The sequence below is a fragment of the Myiozetetes cayanensis genome, unplaced genomic scaffold, assembly GCF_022539395.1.
Source record: "Myiozetetes cayanensis isolate MyiCay16 unplaced genomic scaffold, myiCay2020 scf4, whole genome shotgun sequence".
Classification (NCBI taxonomy): domain Eukaryota; kingdom Metazoa; phylum Chordata; class Aves; order Passeriformes; family Tyrannidae; genus Myiozetetes; species Myiozetetes cayanensis.
Window position 1 is genome coordinate 54,138,571 of NW_026087631.1, and position 14,922 is coordinate 54,153,492.

Consider the following 14,922-nt stretch of genomic DNA (forward strand, 5'->3'; position numbering starts at 1 on the left):
GCATTTCTTCTCCGACCATGAAACACTCCTTCCACTCATGGAATGATGTTTCTTCCTCTAGGTCATACCCAACACTTGGGATTACCTTGACCCTTGTGTGGGACCTTGTGCTTGGCCCTGTTGAACCTCGTGAGGTTCACCTAGTCACAATTCTTGAGCTTGTCCAGGTCCTTCTGAATTGCATAAAGTCGGCTTTCAGATTGACATTTACTATTATATATTCTATAATATTACTATATCATGTTATATACTAGTCAAACAAATTTACTATTATTTTTGCAGAGATCATAAGCTAAATCGATTTATTAAAATGTAGACAGTTGTGATACAGTACTTAGTGCAGTACAGTATTTGTACAGTTGTCAGGATAAAGGATCCTGCCCTATGAATGGGCTTCTCTGTTCATTGTTACAGCTAGTACCAATAATGATAGACACAACCTTGTCTGACTGGTAGTGTTAGAAGTTAGAGTTATATAAAGGTGCTTGGCTTGTCACTGTATATCACCAGATACCACTAAATAAAAGCAATACAGTCTACACTAAATATATGAAGTTAGTTAAATGACAGATTATAAGCTTAACTCTAACTACATGATAATCATCCAAGTGTGCATTTTCTAGTCTTTCAGAAAGGCTCTGTTTTGGTTCAGTGCTCTTCAATGTATTTGTGATCTGGAAAAAAGTTTAAAATCAGTGCTGATAGAATTTTCAGATAGCACAGGGGTTTAGCAGTAAGTAATGACCAGGTTGGTTACAAAGGCTGATCAGAATCTGGGGAGAAAGTGTTTATTTTTCTAGCATAGATTTTGTCACAGCCAATAGCATTGTATGCCTAGGAGCAAGACAATATATGCTCTATAGTGGTATAAACTCTAGCATATAAATGAGAAAGGTTGAAAAGAGTTTTGGTTATTTTGACAGACTTAAAAGTACATTGGTACATACAGTGTTTACAGCCATGATATGGAATGTACTACCTGCATACAGAATCGGGAGGCTATTAATTGAGGAGGTGCATCATCTTTTCTAATGAATTAGATGAGGGCTGTATTTTGATATTGTATTCCATTCTAGCATCTGGAGTTCAGAAAGTTGTTGAGAATTGTTTAAGTAGTATCTAATATTTGAAGCATCGTTTGTGTGAGGAGAGGGTGAGCTGAAACTGCATAACCTGAAAAAGAGAAGACTTGGAAGTATCTGATGAGACAGACTGTCAAAGAGGAACCCAAAATCTTTGCAGTGAGTATCAGTGACCAAAGAAGAGAAAGTGGGTACAAACTGAACACATGAAATTAATTGGGACATATGAAAACACATTTTTACTGTAAATGTGACTGAATAATACAGTAGGTTGCCCAGAGAGTATGTGTAGTTACCATACTTGGAGATCGATAGTCAAAACCCAACAGATAGCTGATCATTTGAGCAGGGGATTGGTCTGGATGGCCTTGAAAAATCCCTTCCAGCCTTAATGATTCTGTGAAATCACACTTTATTTAGAAGACAAATAAAGAAATTACTTGGAACTTGGAAGACGGGTTTGTTTTTAGTTTTGGTTTGGGGTTTTGGTGGGGTTTCTTTGTTTGATTGTTTTTTTCCTGGAGAATGGTAAACTCTGTCTTTTATTCTTTTTGAGAGAGAATTAAAAGAAGATTTGATCAATCTGCACATTCCCAGATGGTAGAAAGGCTTGCAATAAATGGAACCTTTATCTTTAAGAAGGGAAAAAGCCTGTGTGGAAGGGGAGTTGGGGGCGACAGTATAGTTTGGTTCCTACAAATTTAAATTAGGTGAATTCAGACTGTATTAAATATCTGTAAATATCTGTATCTTAATGAAGATATTTAACCTTTTGGAGAAAGATTACCCAAGTATTTGTGGTAGGTTTTATGTCATATGAAAGTTAAGTCAACACTGAATGTCTTTCTCTTCTGTTCAATAGACCAAAGGGAGAAGTTTGTTTAGAGGCTAAAAGTCTTTGGTCTGTTTTAGACAAGTTAGGCAGACTGTTGTAACCGTAAGGGTGCCTTTTTCACAGAAATCTGCCTGTTTACAGGCTTCAAGATTCTGAGAAGAACTGGTAAGTTAGAATAGGAAACAATGGAAAGAATAGGAAGATGGATAGTATTCATAAAATGCTTCAGTTCTTAGAGATTTGAGTGAAACAGTTGCAATAAATGTGTAGGCCACAGTCCTTCTGCATGCAGTTTACAGTTGGAAGTGATCACAAAATGAGATTTCATTTAAATGTCAAATGATCCAATACCAGTCCTTTTAGTACTTTTTTAAATGAAGAAAGTTTTGCAAAAGATTGTCTCTAAGTAAAAGGCAAGTTTTTTTATAAAATATGTGCTCACAAATGGGGGTGATAAATTGGAACTAAATTGGCAAACTGTACATACATTTGTAGATATGATTTATGTAAATCAAGCATTCAGTTATGAATGAACAGCAAGAGAGTATTGATAGAGAATTTTAAAAGTAGTGATTCTTATGGTCTGTTTTAAGAAATAATTACGCTTTTTTTGAGGTGAGATGAACGATGAGAAGATTAGAAACACTTAAGAGCCAAAGCCACAAAAATTTGTAATTTTTCCTGAGTGCTTTTATGCTGTTTGAATGGCAGTTACTGTTCTGAGGTTTTTGCCTTTTTTTAACAATAATTGCTAAGTTGACGTATGCAACTTTAGTTCCTAGATTTATATTTTCTTCGTGCTCAGATGCTAGTCACGCAGAAGGAATGTGTTACTAGCTAAGACAGATTGATACATTTTTATTGCATACTGCAATAGGATGATTTTCAGGAGTTTGATGTTAATTTATAGGGAAAATAGTATGGAATGATATCTTTCTCTTTAACAGTTACTCCTTTCCACTCTTAATACCAAATTGGTGAAAGGGTGATGTTCTTGACTGCTTTTGGTCACAAATTTTCTGTTCTCGAACTTACACATGATGTCCCTGTGAAGTCTTAATACCTTTCTTTTGATGCTAATAGGTTAAATAGAAGAAAAATCCATCGCTCCAACTTCATGTTTAGCGGTTTAAATAGTAAACTTACTTCATTTAACTGAATCTGAATTGTATTAGAAACTGCCTTCAGCCTCCGTGAAGCAGCTGTGCTGAAATTCGCAGTATTTATATGAAAAGTATTAAATTTATCATAAATTGTTAGGCTGTTAAACAGTTATTCAGAAGATTAAAATTATGGTTAGATTTGACTTTGTAAGAGGACTGGAAAAGTTGCAAAGACAAGCCAGATACTTATATAAAATAAAATATTTTAAATAATTCGTAAGAATATATAAATGGACTGAAGTTAACAATTTCTGTATTTTCCAGGATTTGGAGCAAATTAAATGAAATCACTGTGACATAGCAGTGAAATGCAATCCAGTTTGAGTTGTTTGGCTGTCTTTCCTTGCTGTTTTTACATGGAAACATAAGGCCTACAGACTCTGGGACTTGATCTGTATTTATTTTTTATGCAGCATGTAATAAACTTCTTAAAAAGTTTAACTTACAGAATTCACTAGGATACTGCTACTTCACAGGCAGTATTCATTGTCCTTACTTAAATTAGTTACACTTCCTCTTCTGAATTTTTTCAGCCTTTTAAAGATGAGAAAAGATCTGTCCCCTTATTCATCTACCTGCCAGTGTAAGACCTCTCAGTAGTTTATTTCTACACTCCTAGATTTAAATTACTTGGACACGTGTGACCTTTCTCTTTGTTCAGAGTTTCACAAGAACTGATGATAACCCTGGCCACACTACAGACAGGGAAGTGTTATGTTTTGCTTAACTTAAGAAAGTTTGTAGCCTCAGTCCAGTAAGGAGGTATTTTCCACTCTGATCCAAGATGTTTTGCTTTCCTGCGGAGATGTATTTGGTTGCTTTTTTGTTGTTTATACTAAGTTCAACTGATGGTTGAAGTGATTGTTAAATGACTTACACAACTATATTTCTTCAATCCTATCTGTATCTTCCTAATCCACAAATTCTCTTACAGTCACATTTTTGAGTAAAAATGTACCCTTTCTAATGGTTTTAGCATAAAAATGTGACATATATGATTCTCAGACACTTTCGTTGTTTAAGTTGTCTTAATTTTTAGTGGTGAGTCAAGACCTCAGTTCAACATTCTGTGTTTGGACTGCTAAAACCTAGACTCCTTCTCTCTCATACTCATTACCCGGGTCTAGAATGGTTCAGATGTGTTCTTTTTCATTTCATTATAGCGTTAAACATGAAGAAAAAGGTCTCAGTTTTTAGTCTCTGGTTCTTCAGCTTTAAAACAGATAAGAAAGATGTTACTTGGTTCTGTTAACTAAATGAGATAGAAAGCAAGTAGAGCAGAAACTTTGCATACAGTCTTCCCTCCAAAAATACTTGGGTTTGGTGATGTGTTAGAACTAGGATTTCTTCCAGTGTTAATATTGTAAAGAATATGTATTGTTTATCACGTGCTGTGATAGCATGTTGAAAAGTTGAGACCAGTGGATGAAAAGAGTGATGATATTGCTGATCATGTATACAGTTAAGAAAACAGTGGATTTTTTACTGCTGAAGTCTTGAGACTAATCTGTGATGTAGCTTCTTCTGTGACCCACTGAAAGATTATGGAGAAGACAGATCAAACTTTCCTCAGAGATGCATAGCAAAAGCAGAAAAGTAATGGTCACAAATTAGGTGAGTGAAATTCTGATGGGACTTAAGGGAAAGGAAATTCAGATTGATTAAGAATCATTGTCATTGGAGGTTTTCAGAACTCAAACAAGATAAACCTGTTTTTGGAGAAACCTGATACAGCTTTAAATGATAGGTTGGACTGTTGGACCTTCCTTTCCTCATGCTGGATGACTTCTACTCTGTATTTTTCAGAACTATAGGTTATGTATTGTCCTTTGCAAATATGTAGATTTCTTCTGTTTTGTTGTGCACATTATCATTCAGTGCTTTTGCCATCTACCTTTCTCAAGGTTAAATTAACCAATAATTCATGCAGAATAAAAAAGAAAAATTTCTGTGAAAGATGTAGAAGAAGGGGTGTTTGGCAGTTCAGCAAGTAATAATTAGCTAGGTATTTAAAAACCTGCTGAATATTTACTGTGGAAATTCATGTGTGCTACAGAAAAATGCATTTGAAAATCTTCATAGCAGATGAAAGCATGTTTGCAGAGTTCAAAAACCTCTCTGTCTTTGCCTGTATATTTAGCATTCCAGTAAACCATTTATGGTATATGGTGGTTAAACTCAATTTTAGCAGATCTTTATGTGTGCATGCTCAGCTATATTAGAATATGTGTAATTGGACAGAAAAAAAGCAAGTAGGATAAACACTTTATTAGGACAGGTTTGTGTCTATGTGTATTGTCTCACTTTCTTATGAAAGTTTTCAGACTGTAAAGGAAAATTTCCATATAGCATAACAAATTTTATATTCTGTAAATACCACATTTTATCCCGTTTACAAGAAGTTTGGAAGGTTCTGACATATTTCACGGGAATTTTGTTTTCATTCTTCCTCTTGTCAAGCATAGTTTCTTGTTGTTAGGAATCCTAATGCAGATGACTTTGAGGGAGAGAGAAAGCTCAAAAAACTTCTGAAAACTCCTCTTTGCAAAACACAGTCACAGACTTGTGCCTCAAACTGTCAGGACTGAAAAAAATACTCCGTATCTTACACCACTGTTCTAGATTTTTATAGTCCAGATGGATTTCAAGATCCTGAGTCTGACATCTGTCAGTGATTAAGGAATTTATAACTTGGGCAGTATAACTTGAGGCAGGAAAGAAACCATTCTTTGAAATGCAGTTTAGAAAACAATGTAGTTTGAATTTGGTGCCATTTAAAGTAAATCCTGAGATTTAAAAATGTAATAATGGATAAACATTGCAATAAACCCCATTTTATACTATAAAACTGTAATGTAGTTGTGGGGGGTTTTTTTGCTGTTGTTGTGACATAGTGTAAAGCAGTGTGCTCAGCAAGAGGGATCTGGAGCTTTTGCCCTATTTTCTTTAAAAAAAATTAAGAGACAAAAGTAAGTTAGTGGAAGGAGATGAATAAATGGAATAAATTTACACTTATTTACCATACCTTTTATCATCATCAATGGATGTATAAAAAAATTTTTATATTAGCTAGTAAGTAGCTTCAGTAATTATAACTTCCTTTTTTTTTTGAACTCCTCCCCTCACTTTCTCCTTTTTCTCTTAAACTGTGTAATTTTTCTTACCCTCACCAGAACCTTTTTTCTTTCCAGTCATCATCTTCTTTAGATTGAACTCACTCTGTTTCTGTCTTGTCTGGTTTTTCCCCATCACAAAACCAACTTTTTCCTACTGTACTTCCATCTTGTTTTCTTCTTTGTCTGTGTCATATTTACAACTTTTACTTTGTTACATTTTCATCCCCAGACCTCAGCATCAATTAGCACAAATATCAATTCCCTAGCACTCTCATTTCTCCGTTTTTTTAAGTTCTAGTGACTTAAAACTCCTGTCATCCCAGAAGAGCTGAAACTACTTTGAGGTTTTGCCTATGTTGCCTTTACTGAAGGGTCAGTAGGAACAGTGAAGGTAAAGAGAGGGCAAAATTTCTTTCTTCTGTGGTCTGGACCACATATAGATGAAATTGATCTAGTTTCACTTGAAAGTGACAGGAAGAAGAGTGGGGGAAGATTTGGTGTAGATTTGGTGTCAGGAATGTGGCATGAACATAGGAGTTCTGTGATCTGTAGCTTCCTAACATGGAATAGAAATAAGCCAGAAGATTTCTAGATTTTTTTTTTAATTATTATTTTTGTAGGCTTTCCCAATTTTTAAGAACATTATTTGTGTTCCACAGTATCAGAATGGAAGTGGGTAAATATCATTACCTCTTTTTCACTCTTGGTGAGTGAAAAAAAAAACAACTTGCTGTCTGCTACGCATTGTGAAACTCAAGGACATACATAGTAGATGTAATTAAAATTCAAGTGCTGTAATATTTCAGATCTGTGATTGCTCTTCTGGAGCTTTATAGAATAGCATAGTCTTCAGCAGCTTCTTCAGAGGGTGATTTTTGTGCTCGGAGTTGATGTCCCAAAGTGTTGAGCACCCAGATGGCAGAAGGTATTGAACATTCTTTGTCTGGCTCAAACCTTTAATCTCTATACATTAAAGAGCAATTGTATAGAAAGTGAATATGATTTCTTTCTATTTCTGTATGTTGGTGAGTTTTGACCAAGAGGACCTGTAGAAGTGAGTGGGTATTTCTTAATGTGTGTGCATCAAAATAAACTTAGAGTATTAAGCTGTAAACTAGGCAGACTTCACTGCACGTGTTCCACAAGGAAATATTTATCCAGAATTCTAGTAAACAGTAGCATATCCTTATGCTTCTGTATTGTATTTCATATTGCAGATTGTCTTACTCCAAATGTGAGACAAAGGGTAATTGTTATTTTTAGGAAATTTTTGACTAAATAATTGTAGTTCTTTCAAAGAATAGCTCCTGAGACTATCTTGATATCCCGGGGAACTTTGGATCACACTTTGTCATTGCAGAAAATACTACAGCTATCCTGACTTGAGATAGACATTTTTATACTCTATGTACTGTTAAAGAAATTTGATGGAATTTAGATTTAACTAACAGAAAGGTAACTTTGTTCTTTTACCTTTTCTAGGTTATATGTCACCACACCCATCTCCGCTAGGAGCACCAGAGCATGTGTCCAGTCCGATGTCTGGAGGAGGTCCAACACCACCTCAGATGACTCCCAGTCAGCCAGGACCCATTATACCAGGAGATCCACAAGTTATGAACCAGGCTAACAGAGGGCCTTCCCCTTTCAGCCCTGCACAGCTGCATCAGCTGCGGGCTCAGATTCTGGCATATAAAATGTTGGCTAGAGGTCAGCCTTTACCCGAAAACCTCCAGCTTGCTGTTCAGGGCAAGAGGACCCTGCCTGGCATTCAACAGCAGCAGCCTCCCAGTGCCTTCAACAGACAATCTGGTAAGTGAATGCCTGGTAGGAGTCATTGCTCAGGTAATTCTTGAAGGTCTGCCTGTGGTAGATTAAGAAATAGGTACTGTACAGGGCTGTAATATGGGACTGTACTCTGAGATCAAAGTGAACAGCATGGCCCTTGATTTTAGGCTTGAACAAGTGCATAAAACACATCTATTATTAAGAGTATTGTCAAAACTGAAATAGAAGTTATTTCACTGTGCAGTACTATGTCTGTCCTAATTATGCTTGCCAGTTTTTGAATGTTAATCATAGCATACTGATAGCAATTTCACTGTTTTTCTTAGAGTGAAATTTCTTCTGTCTCTATGCAGGAAAGCAGATAAATAATCGGGAGTGAGTTGCCTGATTATTTAGGTTGTTGAAAGTAAAACAAACTATGTGTAGTGTACTGTCAAGTGAAAGATGTAAGGAAAAGAAAAGGTCCTTACTTTTTTCTCGTAGTGGTAATAGATGTTACATTGTGGTAAGCAAGCACATTTTGCTCCCAAGAAAACTGCACCTGTTAGTTCTGAACACTTCCGTTAATGAGTTTCCATTAGAAGTTGAAGGTTAAGATAATACTATTTTCTTTTAAATAATCGTTTTAATGATTTCACCATTCACTAAATTTCAGTGGATATGGCTTTGCTACCAAATAAATTGGGATTTTTTCATAAAACATGATTTTAATACACTTCATTACATATAGTTTTTCAGAATAAAATCTACTTAAATCCTTATTTAATGAAGAAAAGTGCTACTTGCCTGAATAGACTGTCATGTTAGAAAGAAGAATGATATTTTGAATACTTGAAAATGCTTTGTGTCTTAACAATTTTTTTTTCCTATGTCAAATTGCAGGTATTGGATTACATGCAATGAGTGGTGCTGCAGCTGGACCGGGGCCTGCGCCAGGGATGCCTGGACATACAACCGCCATTACCCCTAAAACTTGGACTGAAGGTATAGTGGGGAAAAGGTGCAGGGGAAATTGAAAACAAAAGGTAAAAAGACATGAAGAAAAATAGTGTAACCTTTATTGTGTCTAAGATTTTAATCAAGGAGAGTCTAACCTTTTATTCATCTGTGAATGACCCACATGAAATTACTGCAATTTTTAGACAAACTGAACATGATGCATATTTTTGCAATCAATGAAATATGTAAGCTACCTGTGGGACAACCATAAAACCTACTTAATAAATAGTTTTCTGAGCATGCTTAATTGCAGCAAGCTTGTCTTTCACCTGTAGTCTTTGCTACTGTGAACAAAAGTTTTTCAAATCATGATAGAATTAGGCTGCTTTCTTTTTGTTGTTGTTCATTTGTTTTCTTGTTTTGGAATCGAGTAGCTTTGAATAATCAGTGTAGTCTTTGAGATCAAATGAACAGTGTAACCTTTTCCCTCTGTGTGATAATCAGGTTTTGAACCCAATCATTCAGATTTTGGTTTACAGACTGATTTTATTGTTTAAAAAGTAGAGTGAAAGAAGTATTGAGTTTAAAAAAATTAGAAAACCTGGTAATACATATTGTTTGAAGTTGTGGAGGATATTTTAGAGACATTTGAAAAAAAGTATAGTAGTGCAGACTTGTGAATAATGCCAGCTTCTCATACGGTACAGGTATTATGTATGCTGTGTTTCTTGTGGGTAAACCTAGGGTCAGTGGTGACTCTGTGATAGTTAAGGTCATAACAAAGTCTCTATCATTAGTCGGTAACTTAGCGCAACATAAAAAGAAAATGAAATAGCAGTGTGTAATCAGAAGTAGGATTGCTTTTCTTGGAGTACTCCCAATGAATACTTAACATTTGAGTAGAATAATAAAAAGGAAGTAGGTGTTTCTGGAGAGGTTGTATGTATGAGTTTATGAGGCACAGGGCCTTCTAGCTCAAACACTGCTCTTAGCAAATTCTGGCAGGTACACAGAATTGCTAGGTGGCTAGCTGTAGCTAAATAATCCAGTATGTCATAACAGTATGGTTGTCCTGTTTAACTACAAGCTGCTTAGTGTTTGTCTTTTTTCATTACTGGTTTTTTTTAATAAGAAAGAATTCATTTGTCCTTGCTATATCTTTTTAGAGGTTTTATTTGATGTATTTTTAAAGACTGTGCTTATGTCTTCAGATTTATTTGTCACTCATTACACAGTCATTCAACTTGCATGATTCCCTGAAAACTGAGGCTGCACAGAGCCTTTGGTGGGCTTGCTTTTTGTCATCTTTTTTATAAGCTGAAGTGCAGTGTTGCTAAATACAGAATCTACAGCTTGTGCTCAAGTTTCTTTTCTGAAATTTGATTCAGATGTATGAATGACAAATGGTGATCTTGAAGAAATCTTTTTATGTTGATGTCAGGATGCTGGGTTTGAATTAAGGTTGATTACAAAATAGAGATGTACTTTGTGGTTGTTTTCCCTAGCATTAAGTGACTTAATATTTTTATTCTAGCAATGTTAGTGAATTAGTGAACATCTGAATACATAGGTAATTTGTCATAATGGCATACTGAAATCCATGACCCCTAGCGTCTATAAATGACAGGTACTATTTTCATGTTAACTGAGGTGTTACTTTTCAAGACAATTAGAATAATTGACTTCCTAGTATTTGAAATAAATACAATTAATAAGAGATCATAATGAAATGCAAGCTATTTATATCTGGCAGTTACTTCCAAATACAATTGTAAAAATTTTGATATTGTTTTCAAGTTCAGATAGAGCTCTAAAATCAGACTTGCTTCTGCCTGTTGTCAGGTTGTGGTAGAGATGCTTTCTTCTGAGTGGTGCAGGGAGAGTGAACAAGAGGCAGAATGACGTCCTGCATTTGCAGGAAGTAATTTCTATAGCTGTTTTATTCTTTCTAACATTAGAATTTAAAGTCTGCAGGAATGGCAAAAGAAACAGCATTCATCATAACGTTTCAGGTGTTTTGTTTTTCTTTGGGCCACTTCTTGCAGTGTATGGTACACTTGCATTTTAGTATGTCTGTTTTAAAAACAGAATGTAGTCTGTATCAGTGTGCTTTTTCTGGTGATACTGAATGTTTGCCTTACCTTCATGTTCTGTCTTCACAAACCATGTGGATTTTGTTCCTGCTTTCCATAACTCATGTTATGAATCAGTACTGTTACTGTTTCAGGCCAAGCCCCAGATATGAGTGTCTCCAATGCACAACAAAAGCTTCCGGCGCCAGCCCCCAGTGGGAGGCCTTCTCCTGCCCCCACTGCCACCCAGCCTGCTGCCACCATGCCTGGGCCCTCTGTACCACAGCCACCACCTGGACAACCTTCTCCCATTGTCCAGCTGCAGCAAAAGCAGAATCGCATCAGCCCTATCCAGAAGCCACAAGGATTGGATCCTGTTGAAATACTCCAAGAACGTGAATATAGGTAAAAGCAAATAACAAGATAAAAATGCATGTGCAGATTCTTGTTTTTCACATTCTCAACTGAAACTCCATACCATCAACTCCTGTAGTACCAGTCATGTAAACTGAGTTTCCAGAGAGAGGCTGTGTCACAGAGAAGTACACAAACCACAGACCAAACAATGATTTAATTCTTCCCTGAGTTACAAACTAGTAAACTGTGCTGGCAGTATCATTGCTAACCACTTAGGTTTAAAACAGGCTCAAAGGCTCTGTTGGGTTAGTATATTACTTGGATGGTGCAAACAATGAAAGTTAGGAAATCAAAATCCTTGTAATCTACAGAGAAATCAATTCAGTCCAGAAAGTTTTCAGTATTATAAACAAAAGGGAAGTTAGAAGAGAGCAGTGGGGGTGAAAAGGCTGATGAGTTAGTGGCTACAGCAAAATCAAATTTTATTAGTGATGATGTGATTGGCTGGCTACCAAAGAGTAGAAAGAATAGTAAGAAAGCACAGGCAAGATTAAAAAAGGTTACCAGGAAACATGATATTTAAAAATTACCTCCTGAGAGAACTAGATAGATGGTGAAGTATATTTGTTAGAAAGTATAAAGGATGACCTCTCTTTTGGAGTTAAAAAGAGACTTCTTCCCTCTTCTAATCAACAAGCTTCCTAAACAACTGACCTTGAGAATCTGCTAGGCAGAAGGATTTTGACCTGCACTTGAAATATGTTCCTGATGATCATTAATCGGAGGGAAGTAATTACACTTAGGGTACTAGTTTTGGACTGATGATGCATCTGGAAGTTACTTTAACAGTGAGTTTCTAGGAAAGGTAGCCAAAAAGGATGGTGATCTTACAGAAGACTGGTTTAATGACTTTTGCTTTATGAAGGTAAAACACCACAAAGTATTTCAGGACTTGATTCCAGAAAAATTTTGTATCAGATAATGCTTAAGTAATTTATCAGCATGTTTTTGTTGTTATTCTATCAGTCTTACCCTTATACCCTTATACCATAGGACTGAATTGCCATGACTGTCTCAGTGTGAGCAATCCCTTTTTTCTAGCATCTTTTTCAGAAAGCTTGTAGAACACACCATTATATGGTCTACCTTTGCTCTGACTGAAGAATTGGAGCACTAAGGGATCATTTGGCCAGGATGATATAATCTCAAATTGTTACTTATCCTGTCTTTCCAGCCCTACTCTGTTGCACTATTTGTGCCAATACCTTAGTATGCATAAGTGTAGGAAAGTGAGGAATACAGGTTGCAATGCTGTTGCAATACAGCATATCTATCAAGTTCTAAATACACTGATCTTCTTGGCAGAGTAAGTGAGGTGAAAATTTAATAGGGATTCTGCAGCAGAAGGGTTTTATATTTTTATTTTTTATGTTAGCATGTAGATAAAGATTCAAGCTTTTTTAGTGTTGAACAGTACTGGTATTTTGTTTTGCTTTGAATACCAGAATAAGTAGAATTCCATGAAATCTTTTTGTTAGTTAAAACTGTAACATCAGACGAAAGCTTTGAAAGAAACAGTTTAACAGCTTTGAATGTTGTTTTATTTAGGTTTAATATAGACAAGTTTAATTCAGAAACATGATGCATTCACAATTTCATAATGAAAAAGGAGTAGGAAAAAGCCAATATAAAAATTTGTATCCTGAAACCAGTGAGGTTAGTGAAAGCTTTATGAAACAATTGGCTCTTGAGATCTCATAGTAAAATGTTTTAATAAAGGGACATTATACTTTGAAGTACTTTTCTAAGCACTTTGAAGTACTTATAAAACTGTTTGAATTACACATTTGCATGAAAAGAAAGAATTATCATGTAGGTATTTTAAAGATGCATATTTCAAGCTTATAGATAGACCCAAAAGGTAGAATTTTGGTCTACAGCCTTATTATGGCAAAGTGTGAACTTTTAATTGGATGAACCTGGGAATTATTGAAAGTTGCAGATTATATGTACTCTGTGCCTGTAGTGGTTTTGGCAGGCATAGAGTTACATTTCACACAGTAGCTTGTATGGGACTGTATTTGGGATTTGTGCTGAAAATTGTGTTGATAAGACACTGATATTCTAGTTACTACTGAGCAGTGCTTACAGTTTTGAGTTCTTGACACCTCCCCATCAGCGAAGAGGCTGGGAATGCAGAAAAAGTTGGGAGGCAACACAGTTGGGCCAGCTGACCCCAAGTGATGACAGGGATGTTCTGTACCATATGGTGTCATCATGCTCAGCAAGGGAAAGGTTGGCCAAGGCCCTCAGTTTAAGGACTGGCTAAGCATCGCCAGCCAGTGAACAATTGATGGTGAGCAAGTGTTTTGATTTGCATCATGCCTTTCTTGGAGTTTACTTTCCTCTCTTTTTGTTACTTTTTTCCCCTCTCTTTCCTTACAATTTAGAAAAATTATTATTTTAAATTATTGAGCTGTTTTTATCTCAACCCACAAGTTTCTTTTGTGATTACTCTTACCCTTCTGATTCTCCCTGCCATTGCACTGGGAATGGGAGAGTGAGGAAGCTGTCAGGTGATTAGTTACTGGCCAGAGTTAAACCATCAGTGACTTCAACATGGTTTTCTGGACTAAGAATGTGAAGTGTGCTGCTGAAGAGACAGTAGTTTAGTGCCAGCTCATAGGCTATGTAATAAAATGTTAATTCTTGATGTGTTTGGCCATCTCTCTGGTTGTATGCAACCTCTCTAGTGCTTAACAACAGATTTTTTGGGGAGGATCATACTGCCATATATACATTTTCATTTCTTAAGGGATCATATACATGATTTATATGTTAGAACATGTTTTACACACAGAACAATACTGTAAACATGAAATATTTTAGGTTTTGCTAAACTTCTGTAATTTTCCAAAATTGCATTTAATTTTTTTTTCAAGTGATAGCTATTTGTTCTTCCTTTCATTGTTTCTAGGAAGTTACATGGTTTGTTTCATCAAACAATTCATCAAATAGGCATTTAGAAGTACTTTGAAGTTTCTTTTCATTAACCACATGTTAAATAGACTAATACAGATGGAGAAGCAATAATGCAGCTATTAACGTACTGTGGAATCTGAAAAAGCTTTAAATCTAATGAAACATCAGCAGGCTGATTTTTCTCCCTGAAAAACCTTGATCTGACTTAAAAAGGGCCCCGGCATATATTAACAAAGAGAAAGAAAATGGAAAGTTAATGTTGCTGTCACGTTCACGTAGTTGTCCTGTGTTATTGTGAAATGAGATTATACGATAATTGTTGTTAATCTGTCTGTGACTAAAGATGGATAAAAAGAAGCATGGATATTTACAATTCTGATCAGTATAAGAAGTTAAATGATTCTTGTGTGGAGAGCTGTTAAAACTGTGTTCCTTTAAATCTGGTCAGAATGAAAAATTCGCACCATGCTGTAGCTGGTTGACCCTGGCTGGATACCAGACACCCTTCAGCACAGCTCTATCACTCCCTTTCTCAGTTGGACAGGGGAAAGAAAATATCACAAAAGTTCGTAAACTGAGATAAGGACA

General features: G+C 35.8%; 1 protein-coding gene across 1 annotated transcript in view; it reads left to right on the plus strand.

Moving 5' to 3' along the window:
• The window catches only part of SMARCA2 (SWI/SNF related, matrix associated, actin dependent regulator of chromatin, subfamily a, member 2), a 103,223-nt gene that overhangs the window by 11,571 nt on the left and 76,730 nt on the right, over nt 1-14,922 (plus strand). Inside the window, exons 3-5 of the mRNA XM_050328486.1 lie at nt 7,679-8,008; nt 8,867-8,968; nt 11,151-11,400. Of these exons, the coding sequence (XP_050184443.1) occupies nt 7,679-8,008; nt 8,867-8,968; nt 11,151-11,400 (682 nt within the window). The remainder of the gene's footprint in view (nt 1-7,678; nt 8,009-8,866; nt 8,969-11,150; nt 11,401-14,922) is intronic.